This window comes from Aphelocoma coerulescens, chromosome 1A, assembly GCF_041296385.1.
Source record: "Aphelocoma coerulescens isolate FSJ_1873_10779 chromosome 1A, UR_Acoe_1.0, whole genome shotgun sequence".
NCBI lineage: Eukaryota > Metazoa > Chordata > Aves > Passeriformes > Corvidae > Aphelocoma > Aphelocoma coerulescens.
Genome location: NC_091014.1, coordinates 1471150 through 1491433, shown reverse-complemented (window position 1 = coordinate 1491433; position 20284 = coordinate 1471150). Strand labels below are relative to the sequence as shown.

The 20284-nt window shown below is 68.9% G+C and overlaps 1 protein-coding gene across 1 annotated transcript; it reads left to right on the top strand.

Moving 5' to 3' along the window:
• The first annotated feature begins 1542 nt into the window (after positions 1-1542).
• CPT1B (carnitine palmitoyltransferase 1B) lies at positions 1543-19161 on the top strand. The gene is made up of 19 exons (XM_069033559.1): positions 1543-1635; positions 3267-3429; positions 3501-3640; positions 4017-4188; positions 5280-5381; positions 5463-5600; positions 6290-6367; positions 6451-6558; positions 7497-7581; positions 7666-7861; positions 9375-9560; positions 12428-12533; positions 14206-14322; positions 14832-14996; positions 15549-15683; positions 16770-16922; positions 17849-17962; positions 18175-18267; positions 18995-19161. The coding sequence occupies exons 2-19, from the start codon at positions 3289-3291 to the stop codon at positions 19082-19084; spliced, it is 2319 nt and encodes a 772-aa protein (XP_068889660.1). The 5' UTR covers positions 1543-1635; positions 3267-3288; the 3' UTR covers positions 19085-19161.
• The last annotated feature ends 1123 nt before the right edge of the window (positions 19162-20284 follow it).

The window sequence follows — 20284 nt, the reverse complement described above, 5'->3', positions numbered from 1 at the left end:
GGGTGACCTGGGGGGGGGGGAGGGGGCTCTTTGGGGCGGGGGGTCCGGGGTGCTGGGGACCCCTCCCGATGTCCCTTCAGGGGGTGTGGGCAGGGCACGGGGCAGGGCACGGGGCAGGGGACGGGGCAGGGGACGGGGCAGGGCACGGGCAGGGGACGGGCAGGGGACGGGCAGGGGACAGCCGGGACACCGGGCAGGGCACGGGGCAGGGGACAGGGTACGGGCAGGGGACAGGCAGGTGACAGGGCACGGGCAGGGGACAAGCGGGTGCCAGGCAGGTGCCAGCCGGGGCACGGGGCAGGGGACAGGCAGGTGACAGGGCACGGGGCAGGGGACAGGCAGGGCACAGGCACCGGGACAGCGGCCGCTGCCCCGCCCTGCCCCGGGCACGGACACCCGGAGCCCGCGGGTCCCTGTCCGGGTCCGTGTCCCTGTCCCGGGTCTGTGTCCCTGTCCCGGGTCCGTGTCGCTGTCCCGGGTCCGTGACCCTGTCCCGGGTCCGTGTCGCTGTCCCGGGTCCGTGTCTCTGTCCCGGGTCTGTGTCCCTGTCCCGGGTCTATGTCCCTATCCCGGGTCTGTGTCCTTGTCCCCTGATGCGGGTCCCTGTCCCGGGTCCGTGTCCCTCTCCCGGGTCTATGTCCCTGTCTCTGTCCCGGGTCCGTGTCCCTGTCCCGGGTCCGTGTTCTTATCCCGGGTCCATGTCCCTATCCCGGGTCCGTGTCCCTCTCCCGGGTCTATGTCCCTGTCTCTGTCCCGGGTCCGTGTCCCTGTCCGGGTCCGTGTCCCTGTCCCTGACGCGGGTCCCTGTCCCGGGTCCGTGTCCCTGTCCCCGAGATGTATGTCCCTATCCCGGGCCCGTGTCCCTGTCCCTGATGCGGGTCCCTGTCCCGAGTCCGTGTTCCTATCCCGGGTCCATGTCCCTATCCCGGGTCTGTGTCCCTATCCCGGGCCCGTGTCCCTGTCCCTGATGCGGGTCCCTATCCCGGGTCCGTGTCCCTGTCCCTGATGCGGGTCCGTGTCCCTATCCCGGGATGTGGATCCCCCCGAGGATGTCGGGATCCTCCCGGGAATGCCACTCTCCGCCGGGATGACGGGGGGTGACGGTGTCCCCGGTGTCCCCGGTGTCCCCGCGGGGTGACGCTCCTTGGCGCGGGGTGTCGGTGTCCCCCCACTCCCGGGGATGCCCGCTCTGGCCCGGGATGTCGATCCCTGTCCCGGGATGGGGACCCCCCGGGATTGCCGGTCCCGTGCGGGATGTGGGACCCCCGGGGATGTCGGGATCCCTGTCCGGGGGTGGCCGGTCCTTGTCCCGACACGTCGGTGTCCCCCGGCCCGGGCTGGCCGGTCCTGTCCCGGGATGTCGCTTTCCCCCGGGATACCGCTCCGTATCCCGGGATCCGAGTCCCGCCCCGGGATCTGGGTCCCCCCGGGATGTCGCGGGCCCTGTCCCGGGGATGCCGCCGCCCGTCCCGGTCTGTCGGGGTCCCCCCCGGTGTCGCGGTCCCCCCGGGGGCGGAGCGGCGCCGCTGCCCCTCGGGGCCCGCCCGCCGCCGGTGTCCGGTTACCGGCTGGCGGCTGCCGGGGCCGCAGGAGCCGCCGTCCCGCGGAGCCGCCGCCCCCGCGCCCCCCACGCAGGTACCGGGGCTGGGGAGGGGGCGCGCAGGGGGACCCCCGGGGGAACCCCCGGCCACGCGGCGGGGCGGGGAGCGCTGGGGCACCCCCCGCTACCGGGAACCCCCCCGTCCCTCCCCGTCGCGTCGCGCCCGGTGCCGGGTCCCACGCGCGTCCGTGGGGAGCGACCCCCGCGCCCCCCGCCCCGCCGCGCGGCCGGGGGTCCCCTCCGGGCGTCCCCTCGGGGTCCCGGCCCTGGAGCCGCGGTGACCTTGGGCGGGGCGGGACAGCGGGGGGGCACCGGGGGAGTGTCCGCGGGGGACGGAGGCACCCGCCGGGGGGACACGCGGGGGTGCGGGGGCACGGCCTGACGGCCGGGCTGGGCAAGGACGGGATGGGCAGTGCCGGGCCGGGCTGTGCCAGCCGTGCCACTCCGTGCGGTGCCAGCCGTGCCACTCCGTGCGGTGTCAGCCGTGCCACTCCGTGCGGTGCCACGGTGCCACACCGTGCGGTGTCAGCCGTGCCACTCCGTGCGGTGCCAGCTGTGCCACACCGTGCGGTGCCAGCCGTGCCACTCCGTGCGGTGCCACGGTGCCACTCCGTGCAGTGTCAGCCGTGCCACACCGTGCAGTGTCAGCCGTGCCACACCGTGCGGTGCCAGCCGTGCCACTCCGTGCGGTGCCAGCTGTGCCACTCCATGCGGTGCCAGCCGTGCCACTCCGTGCGGTGCCAGCTGTGCCACTCCGTGCGGTGCCGCGGTGCCGCTGTGCCACGGTGCCGCGGTGCCAAGATGCGCCCCGCAGGGTGATGGCACACACGGGTGGGGATGTGGGTTAACGCCCCGGTGTGCCGTGCTGTGCCGTGCCGTGCCATCGGTGCCACGCCAGGCCGAGTGACGCAGTGGGGTGCCGTGGGGCGCAGTGGGGTGATGCCACGAGGCGCAGCGGGCACCACAAGCCCGCTGTGATCGAGTCCTGCCAGGCCGTGGCCGTCACCCTCAGCCCAAGGCCACCCGTGGGAAAGGCCCCCCTGAGGTCCCCGTGTTGGGCACGGGGGGATCACTCCCACCCGAGGCCGGGGCTCCGCAGCCCCCGTGGGCTTGGCACTGGCTGTGCCCACACTGGGGGGGATCCCAGAGCCGTGGGCCACCCCCGGAGCGGGGGGAGGGGGTTCCCAGGGAACCCCCCGGCTCTGCCAGCCCCGTGGTGACACCGTGGCTTTGTGGCACCCCGGGGACCCCCGGCTGTGTCCGTGCCGCCTCTCCCGCGTTCCCGCAGGGGACACCGGGGACAGCGTGTGCCAGGGCAGGGGGCAGCGTGTGCCACGTGCGGGGGCAGCTGCTGGGGCCGGGGTGTCCTCGCCGATGTCCCCTCTGCGGCCGGCGCTGGCCGTGGTGACAGCGCTGACCCTTCCCTCAGTGGGCACCGGGCCGGCGCCGCGTGACGCCGCTGTGACACCGCGGTGACACCGCCGTGGCACGGGCTGGGAGCCCCCGCGGGCCTCCGCCGGGCCGGCACCGCCCCCGGGTGACACCGGCGGAGGGGCACCCACTGCCCCCCTCCCTGTGCCGCCCTCCCGGGGTCCCCCGCGCATCCCGGGCAGCGCTTCCCGGGGGTGGCCGTCCCCGTGCCCATCGCCCCGGCGTCCCCCCGCAGGTGCCACCAGCAGGTCCCCAGGATGGCGGAGGCTCACCAGGCCGTGGCCTTCCAGTTCACCGTCACCCCCGAGGGCTTGGACTTCCACCTGAGCCGCGAGGCCGTGCGCCAGCTCTACCTGGCCGCCGTCCACTCGTGGAAAAAACGCTTGGTCCGCGCCAAGGTGGGCTGGGCCGCCTCCGTCCCCTCCCCTGCCGGCCCCCCGCCACCGCGCTGACCCCGCTGTGCCCACAGAACAGCTTCCTGAGCGGCGTGTACCCCGCGTCGCCCTCCAGCTGGATGGTGGTGGTGATGGCCACCGCCGGCTCCTGCTACTGCCAGGTGGATCCATCCCTGGGGCTCATCGCCCGCATCCAGCGCTGCTTGCCCCACAGGTGAGCGCTGGGGACACGGCCCCGGCCTCCGCGATGGTCCCACCTGTGGGCACCGGTCCCACAGCACGGGGATGGGCCACCGGCCACCTCCTGCTGTGGGGACAACCCCCACAGCCCCACCTGCGCTGTCCCGTGGAGAGACCCCAAACCCCAGCGTGGCCACGGGCACCTGTGGCAACCCTGGGGGTCCCACCCTACACATCCCCCACCCCATGTGGGCATGTCGCCTGGGGGTCACACTCCGTGGGAACAGCCCCACTTGGGGACATCCCCTGGGAATGCCACCGCGGGCACGGCCCCACCTGGGGACATCTCTGGGGATCCCATTCCTCCCATCCCGCACCCCTCACGCCGTGGCCCCCCCGTGTGTCCCCAGCGAGGCGCTGACCCCCCAGGCCCAGACCGTGGTCAGCACGGTGCTGTTCTCCACGGGGGCGTGGCTGGCGGCCGTGCTGCTCTTCCGGAGGGTGCTCCGGCTGCTGCTGTCCTACCACGGGTGGATGTTCGAGCCCCACGGACACATGAGCCGCAGCACCCGCCTCTGGCTGGTGAGTGGCACCCGCGCCGGGGGCACAGGCACGTGTGGGGGCTGTGGGAGCTGTGGGAGGTGTGGGTGTGGAGGCCATGGGTGCTTTGGGAGATGTGGGAGCTTTGGGAGCTCTAGGAGCTGTGGGAACCTTGGGAGCTGTGGGAGCTTTGGGAGTTGTAGGAGCCTTGGGAGCTGTGGGAGCTTTGAGAGCTCTAGAAGCTGTGGGAGCCTTGGGAGCTTTGGGAGCTGTGGGAGCTTTGGGAGTTGTAGGAGCCTTGGGAGCTGTGGGAGCCTTGGGAGCTGTGGGAGCTGTGGGAGCTTTGGAAGCTTTTGGAGCCATGGGTTGCATCAGAGCTTTGGGAGCCTCAGGAGCTGTGGGAGCTTTGGGAGCCTTGGGAGCTTTGGGAGCCTTGGGAGTCTTGGGAGATGTGGGAGCCTTGGGAGCTTTGGGAGCTGTGGGAGCTTTTGGAGTTGTAGGAGCCTTGGGAGTTGTGGGAGCCTTGGGAGCTTTGGGAGCTGTGGGAGCTTTGGGACCCTCGGGAGCTGTGGGAGCTGTGGGAGCTTTGGGAGCTTTGGGAATTATAGGAGCCTTGGGAGCTGTGGGAGCCTTGGGAGCTGTGGGAATTGTAGGAGCCTTGGGAGCTGTGGGATCTGTGGGAGCTTTGGGAGCTGTGGGAGTTTTGGGAGCTTTGGGAGCCTTGGGAGATGAAGGAGCCTTGGGAACCGTGGGAGCAGTGGGAACCTTGGGAGCTGTGGGAGCCTTGGGAGCTGTGGGAGCCTTGGGAGCTGTGGGAGTTTGGGGAGCTGTGGGAGCTTTGGAAGCTTTTGGACATGAGTTCCATCAGAGCTGTGGAAGCTGTGGGAGTTTTGGGAGCTGTGGGAGCCTTGGGGGCCATGGGAGTTGTCGGGACTTTGGATGCCGTGGATGCCGTGGGAGCTGTGAGCGCCATGGGAGCTTTTGGAGGTGTGGGAGCCGTGGGAGTTTTGGGTGCCGCGGGAGCCGTGGATGCCATGGGGGTTGTGGGTGCTGCTGGAGCTTTGGGAGCTGAGGGTGCTCGGAGTTCTTTGGGATCTGTGGGATCCATCCCTCCTCCTCCTCCTCCCGCCCAGGCGCTGATGAAGATCATGTCCATCCGCAAGCCCCTCCTCTACAGCTTCCAGAGCTCCCTCCCCAAGCTGCCCGTGCCCCCCGTGAAAGCCACCGTTGCCCGGGTACGCCATCCCCGTGGAGCTGGGGGGGTCCCCCGGGGGTGACAGGGACAGGACAGGACACGCCGTGTCCCCTCCCCGCAGTACCTGGAGTCGGTGCGGCCGCTCCTGGACGACGAGAAGTACAGGGAGATGGAGGCGCTGGCCAAGGAGTTCCAGGAGAAGACGGCGCCGCGGCTCCAGCGGTACCTGCGCCTCAAATCCTGGTGGACAACCAACTACGTGAGTGTGGGGTCACCCGGGGCACAGCGGGGACCCCCCGCAGCCGTTGGGGTGGTGACCTTGGAACTGGTGTCCCCCCAGCAGCATGGGGAGGGATTTGGGATCTCCGGGGTGTCCTGGCTGGAGCAGTAAGGACAGGGGGTTCCGTACCCCTGCCGCTGTCCCTGTTTCCTGTCCCCTTCCCTATCCCTGTCCCCATCCCTATTCCTGTCCCTTTCACCTGTCCCTTCTCCCTGTCTCCTGTCCTTGTCCCTGACTCCTAACCCTTGTCCCTGACCCCATTTCTGTTCCCTGTCCCCATCCCTGTCCTTGTCTCCTCTTCCTGTCTCCTGTCCTTGTCCCTGTCCCCTCTCCCTGACCCCATTCCTATCCCCTATCCCTGTCCCTGTCCCCATCCCTACTCCTGTTCCTTTCACTTGTCCCCTATCCCTGCCCCTCATCCCTGTCTCCTGTCCCCGTTCCTTGTCTCCATTCCTGTTCCTGCCCGTGTCGCCTGTCCTTGTCCCTGTCCCCATCCCTGTCCCCTTTTCCTGTCCCCATCCCCATCCCTGTCCCCTATCCTATGTCCCCCTCCCGGTCGCTTTTCCCTGTTCCCTGTCTCCATCCCCGTCCCTGTGCTCTCTTCCTCCTCCTGTCCCCGTTCCCTGTTCCCTGTCCCCTGTCCCCTGTCCCTGTCCCCGTCCCCGCAGGTCAGTGACTGGTGGGAGGAGTACGTTTACCTGCGCGGCCGCAGCCCCCTCATGGTCAACAGCAACTACTACGCCATGGTAAGGGGGTGGTGGGGGACCCCCAAACCCCCCCGGGGACCCCGCGGCATCACCCGCGACACGTCCCGTGTCCCTGTGGCCAGGATTTCCTGTACGTGACCCCCAGCCCCATCCAGGCCGCGCGGGCGGCCAACGTGGTGCACTCGATCCTGCTCTACCGGCGGCGGCTGGACCGGGGCGAGATCCCCCCGGTGAGGGGGTTTGGGGGGGCCGGGGGGGGTCCAGGGGCTTCTCATGGGGCTGGGGGTGCCGGGGGGAGTGGGGTGAACGTGGTGCTGCTGTGCGGGCAGCAGCCGGACAGGGGGGAGATCCCCCTGGGGAGGGGGTTTGGGGGTCCAGGAGATCCCATGGGGATGGGGGGGCTGAGAGGTCTGGGGGGTCCCGTGGGACTGGAAGGTCCTGGGGGTCCCGTGGGGCTGAGGGAGATGTGGGGGTTCCATGGGTTTGGGGGTTCCTGGGGGTCCCGTGGGGCTGAGGGAGCTGTGGGGGTTCCATGGGTTTGGGGGGTCCCGTGGGGCTGAGGGGGCTGAGAGGTCTGGGTGGTCCCATGGGGTTGGGGGTCCTGGAGGTGCCGTGGGGCTGAGGGAGCTACGGGGGTTCCATGGGTTTGGGGGGTCCTGTGGGGCTGGGTTTGGGGGGTCCTGGGGCTCCCATGGGGCTGAGGGAGCTGTGGGGGTTCCACGGGTTTTGGGGGGTCCCGTGGGGCTGGGTTTGGGTGGTTCCATGGGGTTGGGGATCCTGGGGCTCCCATGGGGCTGAGGGAGCTGTGGGGGTTCCCATGGGGTTGGGGGGTCCCGTGGGGCTGAGGGGGCTGAGAGGTCTGGGTGGTCCCATGGGGTTGGGGGTCCTGGGGCTCCCATGGGGCTGAGGAAGCTGTGGGGGTTCCATGGGTTTGGGGGGTGTTCCCATGGGGTTTGGGATCCTGGGGTTCCCCCGTGGGGCTGAGGGCTCTTGGGGGGGGGGGATGGAATCCCGTGGATTTTGGGGGTTCTGGGAGAGCAGGGAGAGCTCAGTGGGACAGAACCAGCGGGGTGTCCCCACGGGGCTGGCGGGGGGCCGGGCTGGGGTGGCTGTAGGGACAGAGATGGGGACACAGACCCCCCCCCTCCCCCCAATCTCTCCCCCCCAGATGATGGCGCTGGGTGTCGTCCCCATGTGCTCGTACCAGTCGGAGCGGATGTTCAACACCACCCGCATCCCGGGAAAAGAGACGGGTACGGGGCGGCGGGGAGGTGACCCCGCTGCCGGGGGGCCAGGCCGGGGGTCCCCGCCGCCGTGACCCCCCCGGTGCCCCCCAGACACGCTGCTGCACCTGGCGGACAGCAAGCACCTGGCCGTGTACCACAAGGGCCGCTACTACAAGGTGTGGTTCTACCACGGCGGGCAGCTGCTGGCCCCCGCCGACCTGGAGATGCAATTCCAGAGGATCCTGGATGACCCCTCGCCCCCCCAGGCCGGGGAGGAGCGGCTGGCGGCGCTCACGGCCGGGGACAGGTGGGGGGCGGACTGGGAATGCTGGGAGTAATGGGGATGGGGGGCGTCTGGGAACTGCGGGAATGATGGGGATGATGGGGTTACTGGGAACTGTGGGAATAATGGGGATGGGGGGCGCCTGGGAACTGCGGGAATGATGGGGATACTGGGGTTACTGGGAACTGCGGGAATAATGGGGATGGTGGGCACCTGGGAACTGCGGGAATGATGGGGATACTGGGGTTACTGGGAACTCCAGGAATAATGGGGATGGGGGGCACCTGGGAACTGCGGGAATGATGGGGATGATGGGGTTACTGGGAACTGCGGGAATGATGGGGATGGTGGGCACCTGGGAACTGCGGGAATGATGGGGATACTGGGGTTACTGGGAACTGCGGGAATGATGGGGATGGTGGGGATGGTGGGCGCCTGGGAACTGTGGGAATGATGGGGATGGTGGGGATACTGGGGTTACTGGGAACTGCGGGAATGATGGGGATACTGGGGATGATGGGTGCCTGGGAACTGCGGGAATGATGGGGATGGTGGGGATACTGGGGTTACTGGGGTTACTGGGCACCCGGGAACTCCGGGAGTAATGGGGATGGTGGGCGCCTGGGAACTCCGGGAATGATGGGGATACTGGGGTTACTGGGAACTGCGGGAATGATGGGGATGGTGGGGATACTGGGGTTACTGGGAACTGCGGGAATGATGGGGATGGTGGGGATACTGGGGTTACTGGGAACTCCAGGAATAATGGGGATGGTGGGCACCTGGGAACTGCAGGAATGATGGGGATGGTGGGGATACTGGGAACTGCGGGAATAATGGGGATGGTGGGGATACTGGGGATACTGGGGTTACTGGGAACTGCGGGAATGATGGGGATGATGGGGATGATGGGGATGGTGGGCGCCTGGGAACTGCAGGAATGATGGGAATGATGGGAATACTGGGGTTACTGGAAACACTGGGCACCTGGGAACTCCGGGAACAACAGGAACAATGGCCATACTGGGGATACTGGGGATAGTGGGAATACCTGAGAACTCCAGGAACACCGAGGATAATGGGGATACTGGGGATACTGGGGTTACTGGAGACGCTGGGCACCTGGGAACTCTGGGAACAACAGGAACAATGGCCATACTGGGAATACTGGGCACCTGGGAGCTCTGTGAACACCGAGGATAATGGGAATAATGGGGATACTGGGATTACTGGAGACGCTGGGCACCTGGGACTTCTGGGAACACTGGGAATACTGGGGATACTGGGGATACTGGGCACACTGGAAACACTGGGCACCTGGGAACCCTGGGAGCAACGGCCATACCGGGAATACCGGAGACCCTGGCCACCCGGGAGCACTGGGAGCACTGGGAACGCTGGGTCCTGAGGGGTGTCCCGGGGTCCCCCACGGCTGCGGGGTTCGGGGCGGTCACCGATGGCTCCGGTGGCCCCCCCCGTGGGGCCCCTGTGGGGTCTGGGGGTGCCGGTGCCGCCCGCGCTGACCGGGGGTGCCCAGGGTGCCGTGGGCCGAGGCGCGGGCGCGGTTCTTCAGCCGCGGCCCCAACAAGGTGGCCCTGGACGCCGTCGAGCGCGCGGCCTTCTTCCTGACCCTGGACGAGGACGAGCACGGCCACGAGCCCGCGCGGCCCGGCTGCATGGACGCCTACGCCAAGTCCCTGCTGCACGGCCGCTGCTACGACCGGTGCGCGCCCCAAAACCCCCCCCGGACCCCAAAACCTTCCCCCAGCAGCCACAGACACCCCCAGCACCCCAAACCCCCCACCCAGCCCAGTCCCTGCTGCACGGCCGCTGCTATGACCGGTGCGCACCCCAAAGCACCCCAAAAAACACCCCAAAGCATCCCAAAACACCCCGAAACCCCTGAACCGCGCCCCAGCACCCCAAAACCCCCACCCAGCCCAGTCCCTGCTGCACGGCCGCTGCTACGACCGGTGCGCGCCCCAAAAAACACCCCCCGGACCCCAAAACCTTCCCCCAGCAGCCACAGACACCCCCAGCACCCCAAACCCCCCACCCAGCCCAGCCCCTGCTGCACGGCTGCTGCTACGACCGGTGCGCACCCCAAAGCACCCCAGAAAACACCCCAAAGCACCCCAAAACACCCCGAAACCCCTGAACCGCGCCCCAGAACCCCAAACCCCCCACCCAGCCCAGCCCCTGCTGCACGGCCGCTGCTACGACCGGTGCGCGCCCCAAAGCACCCCAAAAAACACCCCAAAGCACCCCAAAACACCCCAAAACACCCCAAAACACCCTGAAACCCCTGAACCGCGTCCCAGCACCCCAAAACCCCCACCCAGCCCAGCCCCTGCTGCACGGCCGCTGCTACGACCGATGCGCACCCTAAAGCACCCCAAAAAACACCCCAAAGCACCCCAAAACACCCTGAAACCCCTGAACCGCGCCCCAGCACCCCAAAACCCCCACCCAGCCCAGTCCCTGCTGCACGGCCGCTGCTACGACCGGTGCGCGCCCCAAAAAACCCCCCCCCGGACCCCAAAACCTTCCCCCAGCAGCCACAGACACCCCCAGCACCCCAAACCCCCCACCCAGCCCAGTCCCTGCTGCACGGCCGCTGCTACGACCGGTGCGCACCCCAAAGCACCCCAGAAAACACCCCAAAGCCCCCCAAAGCACCCCAAAACACCCCGAAACCCCTGAACCGCGCCCCCACCCCCCAAAACCCCACCCAGCCCAGCCCCTGCTGCACGGCCGCTGCTACGACCGGTGCGCGCCCCAAAGCACCCCAAAAAACACCCCAAAGCACCCCAAAACACCCCAAAACACCCTGAAACCCCTGAACCGCGCCCCAGCACCCCAAAACCCCCACCCAGCCCAGCCCCTGCTGCACGGCCGCTGCTACGACCGATGCGCACCCTAAAGCACCCCAAAAAACACCCCAAAGCACCCCAAAACACCCTGAAACCCCTGAACCGCGCCCCAGCACCCCAAAACCCCCACCCAGCCCAGCCCCTGCTGCACGGCCGCTGCTACGACCGGTGCGCACCCCAAAACCCCCCCGGACCCCAAAACCTTCCCCCAGCAGCCACAGACACCCCCAGCACCCCAAACCCCCCACCCAGCCCAGTCCCTGCTGCACGGCCGCTGCTACGACCGGTGCGCACCCCAAAGCACCCCAAAGCACCCCAAAACACCCCAAAACACTCCAAAACACCCTGAAACCCCTGAACCGCGCCCCAGAACCCCAAACCCCCCACCCAGCCCAGCCCCTGCTGCACGGCCGCTGCTACGACCGGTGCGCACCCCAAAGCACCCCAAAAAACACCCCAAAGCACCCCAAAACACCCCGAAACCCCTGAACCGCGCCCCAGCACCCCAAAACCCCCACCCAGCCCAGCCCCTGCTGCACGGCCGCTGCTACGACCGGTGCGCACCCCAAAGCACCCCAAAAAACACCCCAAAACACCCCAAAACACCCCGAAACCCCTGAACCGCGCCCCAGCACCCCAAAACCCCCACCCAGCCCAGTCCCTGCTGCACGGCCGCTGCTACGACCGGTGCGCACCCCAAAAAACACCCCAAAGCACCCCAAAACACCCCGAAACCCCTGAACCGCGCCCCAGAACCCCAAAACCCCCACCCAGCCCAGTCCCTGCTGCACGGCCGCTGCTACGACCGGTGCGCGCCCCAAAGCACCCCAAAAAACACCCCAAAGCACCCCAAAACACCCCGAAACCCCTGAACCGCGCCCCACCACCCCAAACCCCTCCCACATCCCCCAAAGTCCCCAACCCAGCACCCCAAACCCCTCCCACATCCCCCAATACCCCCAAAATCCCCAACCCAGCACCCCAAACCCCTCCCACATCCCCCAATACCCCCAAAATCCCCAACCCAGCACCCCAAACCCCTCCCACATCCCCAACATCCCCCAAAATCCCCAACCCAGCACCCCAAACCCCTCCCACATCCCCCAATACCCCCAAAATCCCCAACCCAGCACCCCAAACCCCTCCCACATCCCCCAACATCCCCCAAAATCCCCAACCCAGCACCCCAAACCCCTCCCACATCCCCAACATCCCCCAAAATCCCCAACCCAGCACCCCAAACCCCTCCCACATCCCCCAACATCCCCCAAAATCCCCAACCCAGCACCCCAAACCCCTCCCACATCCCCAACATCCCCCAAAATCCCCAACCCAGCACCCCAAACCCCTCCCACATCCCCCAACATCCCCCAAAATCCCCAACCCAGCACCCCAAACCCCTCCCACATCCCCCAACATCCCCCAAAATCCCCAACCCAGCACCCCAAACCCCTCCCACATCCCCAACATCCCCCAAAATCCCCAACCCAGCACCCCAAACCCCTCCCACATCCCCCAATATCCCCCAAAATCCCCAACCTCGCCCCCAAAGAAGGCCCCACCTGCCCCCTCAACCCCCTCCCCCTCCCCTGCCAACCCCCCCAAATCCCCCCCTTGCCCTCGCCCCCCTCCCAGTGCCCCCTGCCCTCTCGCCCCCGGCACCCCCGGTACCCCCAGTGCCCCCCAAGCGCCCCGAACCCCCCGTGCCGCCCCCCAGCTGGTTCGACAAGTCCTTCACGCTGGTGGTCTACAAGAACGGCAAGGTCGGTGCCAACGCCGAGCACTCCTGGGCCGACGCCCCCATCGTGGGGCACCTCTGGGAGGTACCGGGGGCATCCCTGGGGTGGGGACATCACTATGGGGCACCCCTGGGGTGGGGACACCCCCATGGGGCATCCCCGGGGCGGGGACATCACTATGGGGCACCCCTGGGGCGGGGACACCCCCATGGGGCATCCCCGGGGCGGGGACATCACTATGGGGCACCCCTGGGGCGGGGACATCGCTATGGGGCACCCCTGGGGCGGGGACACCCCCATGGGGCACCCCGGGGTGGGGACACCCCCATGGGGCATCCCTGGGGCGGGGACATCGCTATGGGGCACCCTTAGGGCGGGGACATCGCTATGGGGCATCCCTGGGGCGGGGACATCGCTATGGGGCACCCCCGGGGTGGGGACACCCCCATGGGGCACCCCCCGGGGCGGGGACACCCCCATGGGGCATCCCCGGGGCAGGGACATCGCTATGGGGCACCCCTGGGGTGGGGACATCGCCATGGGGCATCCCCGGGGTGGGGACATCGCTATGGGGCACCCCCGGGGTGGGGACACCCCCATGGGGCATCCCTGGGGTGGGGACACCCCCATGGGGCACCTCCGGGGTGGGGACATCGCTATGGGGCACCCCTGGGGCGGGGACATCGCTATGGGGCACCCTTAGGGCGGGGACACCCCCATGGGGCATCCCTGGGGCGGGGACATCGCTATGGGGCACCCCTGGGGCGGGGACACCCCCATGGGGCACCCCCGGCATGGGCAACCCCCCAGTGGGGCACCCTTAGGGCTGGGGATGCCCGGGCTGGGGACCCCCAGTTGGACACTCCCAGTTTGGGGACCCTCAGCTGGGGACCCCTAAGGGGCACCCCGAGGGTTGGGAACCCCCATGAGACACCCCCAAGTTGGGCACCCCTATTTGGACACCCCTACAGGGCAGCCCGAGACGGGGGACCCCTGTTTGGGCACCCCCAGTTTGGGGACCCTCATTTGGGGACCCTTATGGGGACACCCCAAGACTGGGGACCCCTGTTAGGCACCCACAGTTGAGGAACCTCAGTCGGGGACCCCTACAGGGCACCCCAAGACTGGGGACCCCCACTTGGGCACCCCCATTTGGGACCCCTGTGCTGGGGGATGTGGGGTGAGGGGGGTGAATGGGGAGGGCTCAGGGGGGTTCGGGATTCTGGGGGGGCCATGGGGGCTTGGAATTGGGGGTCTGGGGGTGTTCAGGGGGGGAATTGGGGGGCCATGGAATTGGGGGCTATGGGGTCTTGGGGATTTGGGGTTGGGGGAGCCCAGGAGTGGGGGGGTCATGGGATTAGGGGTCTGGGGGGGGGGGGCAGGGAATTGGGGGTCGGGGGATTTGGGCTTGGGGGGTCATGGAAGTGGAGGTCGAGGGGCTTGGGGGTTCGGGGGGGTTGTGGAATTTGAGGTCCGGGAACCATGGAATTGGGGGGTTGGGGAGCCAGGGGGTTTAGGGGTTTGGGGGGCCAAGGGGTAGGGGGGGTCATGGAATTGGGGGGCCAGGGGGCACTGTGGAGCTGTGGGGTCTGAGGGGGGCAATGAATTTGGGGGCCCGGGGGGTGGGGAGTCACGGAATTGGGGGGTTGAGGGTCCTGGGGATTTGGGGTCTGGGGGAGTCACGGAATTGGGGCTCTGGGGGTTTTGGGGCCCCGGGGGTCGCTACCCTCGCCCCAATGTCCCCTGTCCCCCCCAGTTCATGCTGGCGACGGACAAGTTCCAGCTGGGCTACACGGAGGGGGGGCACTGCAAGGGGGACCCCAACCGGCAGCTGGGCCCCCCCCAGCGCCTGCGGTGGGACATCCCCCCCGAGGTGGGTGACAGCGGGCCGGGCTGGGGACGGGGATGGGGACAGCCACAGGTGACCGTGCCGTGCCGTGCCGTGCCATGCCGTGCCATGCTGTGCCATGCCATGCCGTGCGGTGTCCCCAGGGTGTCGGGGCCATCGAGGGGGCACTACAGGTGGCACAGGTGCAGGTGAGGGCACAGGTGAGGGCACAGGTGAGGGTGCCATGCCGTGCCATGCCGTGCCGTGCCGTGCGCTGTCCCCAGGGTGTCAGGGCCATGGAGGCGTCGCTGCGGGTGGCACAGGTGTGGGTGCAGGTGCAGGTGTGGGCACAGGTGAGGGTGCCGTGCCGTGCCATGCCGTGCCATGCCGTGCCATGCCATGCCATGCCGTGCCGTGCGCTGTCCCCAGGCCGTGGAGGCCATCGAGGGGGCACTGCAGGTGGCACAGGTGTGGGTGCAGGTGCAGGTGTGGGCACAGGTGAGGGTGCCATGCCGTGCCATGCCGTGCCATGCCGTGCCGTGCGCTGTCCCCAGGCCGTGGCGGCCATCGAGGCGTCGCTGCGGGTGGCGCGGGCGCTGGCCGAGGACGTGGATTTCTGCTGCTTCCCGTTCTCCACCTTCGGCAAGGGGCTCATCAAGCGCTGCCGCACCAGCCCCGACGCCTTCATCCAGATCGCCCTGCAGCTCGCGCACTTCCGCGTGAGCCCCGGGAGCGGCCACGGGATGGGAACGGGGCCGGGATGGGAACGGGGCCGGGCTGGAGCGGCGTGGGACAGGCTGGGGGTGGGAATGGGATAGGGTAGGGTGCCGTGTGCTTCGGGGAGTGGGATGGAGATAATGGGGATGGGATGGGGATAGGATGGGGATGGGAATGGGATAGGGTAGGGTGCTGTGTGCATGGGGGAGCAGGATGGAACGGGATGGAGATGGAGAGGGAGATGGGATGGGGATGGGGATGGGGATGGGGATGGGGATGGGGATGGGGATGGGGATGGGATGGGGATGGGGATGGGATGGGAATGGGATGGGGTAGGGTGCCGTGTCCATGGGGGAGCGGGATGGAGATAATGGGGATGGGACAGGGATGGGATGGGGCAGGACCAGGGATGATACGAGGATGGGATGGGTATAGGGACGGGGACGGGGCCTTGGCCAGGGCGAGGTGGGGTGCAAACAGCGCCAGGACCCGGGATGGAGCCGGGGCCATCCCATCATTCCCGATCCATCATCTCCGACCCATCGTTCCCGCAGGACAAGGGCTCCTTCTGCCTGACCTACGAGGCGTCCATGACGCGGCTGTTCCGCGAGGGCCGCACCGAGACCGTCCGCTCCTGCACGTCCGAGGCCACGGCCTTCGTGCGCAGCATGGCCGACCCCCGGCAGAGCGTGAGTGCGGCGGGGCGCGGCCCCGGCCCTCGGGAAGTCCTCACCCTGCTGGGACACCCCGCCATTCACAGGGGTCACCATCCCTTGGGAGCTCCCCATCCCTCCTGGGGGTCCCCGTCCCTCCTGGGGGTCCCCGTCCTTCACGGGGGTACCCATCCTTCACAGGAATTCCCATCCCTCCTGGGGGTCCCCATCCCTCATGGATGTTCTCATCCCTCCTGGGGGTCCCCATCCCTCATGGATGTTCTCATCCCTCCTGGGTGGTTCCCATCCTTCACGGGGGTCCCCATCCCTCCTGGGGGTCCCCGTCCCTCCTGGGGGTCCCCATCCTTCACGGGGGTCCCCATCCTTCACAGGAATTCCCATCCCTCCTGGGGGTCCCCGTCCCTCCCGGAGGTTCCCGTCCCTCACGGGGTGCTGGGTGCCTGGTTGGGGTGCGGGTCAGGGTGTCAGGTTGGGGCTCAGCCCCCCCAGACCCCTCCCCAGTGCTTGGAGCGGCAGCAGCTGTTCGGGGTGCAGTTCGGGGTGTCAGTTTGGGGTGCAGGTTTGGGGTGCAATTTGGGGTGCATTTTGGGGTGCATTTTGGGGCTCATTTCGGGGTTCGCTGCCGTCCCCCAGTGCTCGGAGCGGCAGCGGCTGTTCAAGGTGCAGTTCGGGGTGCAGTCCGGGGTGCAGGTTCGGGATGCAGGTTCGGGGTGCAGTTTGGGGTGCAGTTTGGGGTGCAGTTCGAGGTGCAGTTCGGGGTGCAGGTTTGGGGTGCAGTCCGGGGTGCAATTTGGGGTGCAGTTGGGGCTCATTTCGGGGTTCACCGCCGTCCCCCAGCGCTCGGAGCAGCAGCGGCTGTTCAAGGTGCAGTTCGGGGTGCAGGTTCGGGGTGTCAGTTTGGGGTGCATTTTGGGGTGCATTTTGGGGCTCATTTCGGGGTTCACTGCCGTCCCCCAGTGCTCGGAGCGGCAGCGGCTGTTCAAGGTGCAGTTCGGGGTGCAGTCCGGGGTGCAGTTCGGGGTGCAGGTTTGGGGTGCAGGTTTGGGGTGCAATTTGGGGTGCATTTTGGGGCTCATTTCGGGGTTCACCGCCGTCCCCCAGCGCTCGGAGCGGCAGCGGCTGTTCAGGGCGGCGGCCGAGAAGCACCAGCAGCTCTATCGCCTCGCCATGACGGGCGCGGGCATCGACCGCCACCTCTTCTGCCTCTACCTGATGTCGCGGTACCTGGGCACGCAGAGCCCCTTCCTGGCCAGGGTCAGCGCGGGGCCACACGGGACAGGGACAGGGACACGGACAGGGACATGGGGGATGGACACGGGGGATGGACACGGGACAGGGGACAGGGGCACGGGGGATGGACAGGGGACAGGGGCACGGGACAGGGGCATGGGACAGGGGCATGGGACAAGGACAGGGGGAATGGGCACGGGGGATGGACACGGGACAGGGGGGATGGGCACGGGACAGGGACACGGACAGGGACGCGGGACAGGGACACGGGGGATGGGCACGGGACAGGGACACGGACAGGGACGCGGGACAGGGACACGGGGGATGGGCACGGGACAGGGACACGGACAGGGACGCGGGACAGGGACACGGGGGATGGGCACGGGACAGGGACACGGGACAGGGACGCGGGAGGGCACGGGGAACACGGGACACGAGGGGGACTCAGGCAAGGGGGCACAGGGGGTCACGGGGGGACACAGTCACAGGGAAGGGCACCGGGAGAGGGCACCGGGGTAGCCCGGGGGGGCACGGGGGGGCACGGGGGACACGGCGAGGGCCCGTGTGGGCAGCACGCGGGGGGGGCACGGGGGGGCACAGGGGGTACGAGGGGGAACTGCCACCCACCCCTTGGTGTCACCGCACGGGGAGCCCCACTCTGGGCCTGGGGCACAGCGGGGTGCCCCGGGGTGCTCTGGGGTGCAGTGGGGAGCCGTGGGGTGCCGTGGGGCACAGAGGGGTGCCGTGGGGCGCAGGGCGGTGCCGTGGGGCGCAGAGGAGCACAGAGGGGTGCCATGGGGCGCAGAGCGGTGCCGTGGGGCGCAGTGCGGTGCCGTGGGGCGCAGAGGGGTGCCATGGGGTGCAGTGGGGCGCAGAGGGGTGCCGTGGGGCGCAGAGGGGTGCCCCGAGGCACAGTGGGGCGCCCCGGGGTGCAGCGAGTGGCCCCACAGGTGCTGGCGGAGCCCTGGCGCCTCTCCACCAGCCAGACCCCGCAGCAGCAGCTCAAGATGTTCGACCTCAACAAATTCCCCGACCACGTCTCCAGCGGCGGCGGCTTCGGCCCCGTGAGCGCCGGGGGGCACCGGGGGGGCACCGGGAGGGCACCGGGGTGCGGGCGTGACCGGGGCTTTGGGGCAGGGGGGTGCCCCACACCAGGAGCCCCCAGCCCCACAAGGGTGACCCGGGTGGGTTCACCCCAACCCCACAGCCCGGGTGGGTGCCCCCGGTGGGTCCCAGGTGCCCCCAGGTGCCCCATGGCCCCTCGGCCCCCCCGCAGGTGGCAGACGATGGTTATGGGGTGTCCTACATCATCGCCGGGGAGAACCTCATCACCTTCCACGTGTCCAGCAAGTTCTCCAGCCCCGAGACGGTGAGGGGGGGCTGGGGGGCTCCCCGGGCAGGGGGCGGGGCTGGGGTGGTGAGGGAGGGGGGCACGGGGGGCACAGGGGGCTCCCCGGGAAGGGGGGCGGGGCTGGGGGCTCTCCCAGAGCTGCAGTCGCTGTCCATGGGGTCACCTGTGGGGTCACCTGTGGGGTCACCTGTGGGGCTGGGGCAGCCCCTGGCCCTGATCTTGACCCTGCTGCATCCTGACCTCCCCACGTCCTTTCTGTGGGACCCCCAAATCCATCCCAGTCCCCTCCTGTGGGACCCCCAAATCCATCCCAGTCCCCTCCTGTGGGACCCCCACCCCACTCGGGTGCAAGCCCTGCTGGGGTCCCACAGCTCAGGGGGTGCCCCGGGGGGGAATGGGGGGTTCGGGTCTCGCTTTGGGCGTTCAGGTCCCACTCTGGGGGGTCCGGGTCCCATCCTGGGGGTGGGGTCCCGCTGGGGGGGGGGGGTCCAGAACCCACTCTGAGGGTTGTGTCCCTCTCTCGAGGGGAGATGTCCCGTTCTGGGGATCCACGTCCCAGCCGGAGGGGTTCAGATCCCCCTCTGAGGGGTGGGTCCTGCTCGGGGGGGTCGGGATCCCACTCTGGGGGGTGGTGGATCCCACTTTGGGGATTGGATCCCGCTCGGGGGCGCCCAGATCCCACCCTGGGGGGGTCCGGGTGCCACCCTGGGGGGTCCGGGAGGGCTCTGAGGGGTGCTGCCCGCAGGACTCGCAGCGTTTCGGCCGCAACATCCGCCAGGCCATGCTGGACATCGCGGGGCTCTTCGACAGAGCCGCGCCCGCGGCCGGGCACTGACCGGGGGCACGGGGGGCTCCGGCCGGGGCCGGGGGTCGCTGCCCTGGACCTGCTGCCAATAAAGGCTCTTGGTGTGACCCCGCTGTGCCCCCGCCATGGGACCCCCGCGCCGGGCAGGGACCCCCGGGGGGTCCGTGGGGTGCGTCCATGGGGGGGGCCCGGGGGGCACCGGGCAGGGCACCACGGGGGCATCAAAAGCGCCACCGCTGGGGCGGTGATCCCGCTGATCCGTGCCCATCCCGCTGATCCGTGCCCATCCCCAGATCCGTGCCCGTCCCGCTGATCCGTGCCCATCCCACTGATCCGTGCCCATCCCGCTGATCCGTGCCCGTCCCGCTGATCCGTGCCCATCCCCAGATCCGTGCCCGTCCCGCTGATCCGTGCCCATCCCACTGATCCGTGCCCATCCCGCTGATCCGTGCCCATCCCGCTGATCCGTGCCCATCCCCAGATCCGTGCCCGTCCCGCTGATCCGTGCCCATCCCACTGATCCGTGCCCATCCCGCTGATCCGTGCCCGTCCCGCTGATCCGTGCCCATCCCGCTGATCCGTGCCCGTCCCGCTGATCCGTGCCCATCCCGCCGATCCGTGCCCATCCCGCTGATCCGTGCCCGTCCCGCCGATCCGTGCCCGTCCCGCTGATCCGTGCCCATCCCCAGATCCGTGCCCGTCCCGCTGATCCGTGCCCGTCCCGCTGATCCGTGCCCGTCAACAGATCCGTGCCCATCCCGGTGATCCGTGCCCATCCCGCTGATCCGTGCCCATCCCGCTGATCCGTGCCCACTCCACTGATCCGTGCCCGTCCCGCTGATCCGTGCCCATCCCGCTGATCCGTGCCCATCCCCAGATCCGTGCCCATCCCCAGATCCGTGCCCACTCCACTGATCCGTGCCCGTCCCGCTGATCCGTGCCCATCCCCAGATCCGTGCCCATCCCCAGATCCGTGCCCATCCCGCTGATCCGTGCCCACCCCAGTGATCCGTGCCCATCCCGGTGATCCGTGCCCATCCCGCTGATCCGTGCCCATCCCGGTGATCTGTGCCCATCCCGCTGATCCGTGCCCACCCCGCTGATCCGTGCCCATCCCGCTGATCCGTGCCCATCCCACTGATCCGTGCCCGTCCCCAGATCTGTGCCCATCCCGCTGATCCGTGCCCACCCCGCTGATCCGTGCCCATCCCGCTGATCCGTGCCCATCCC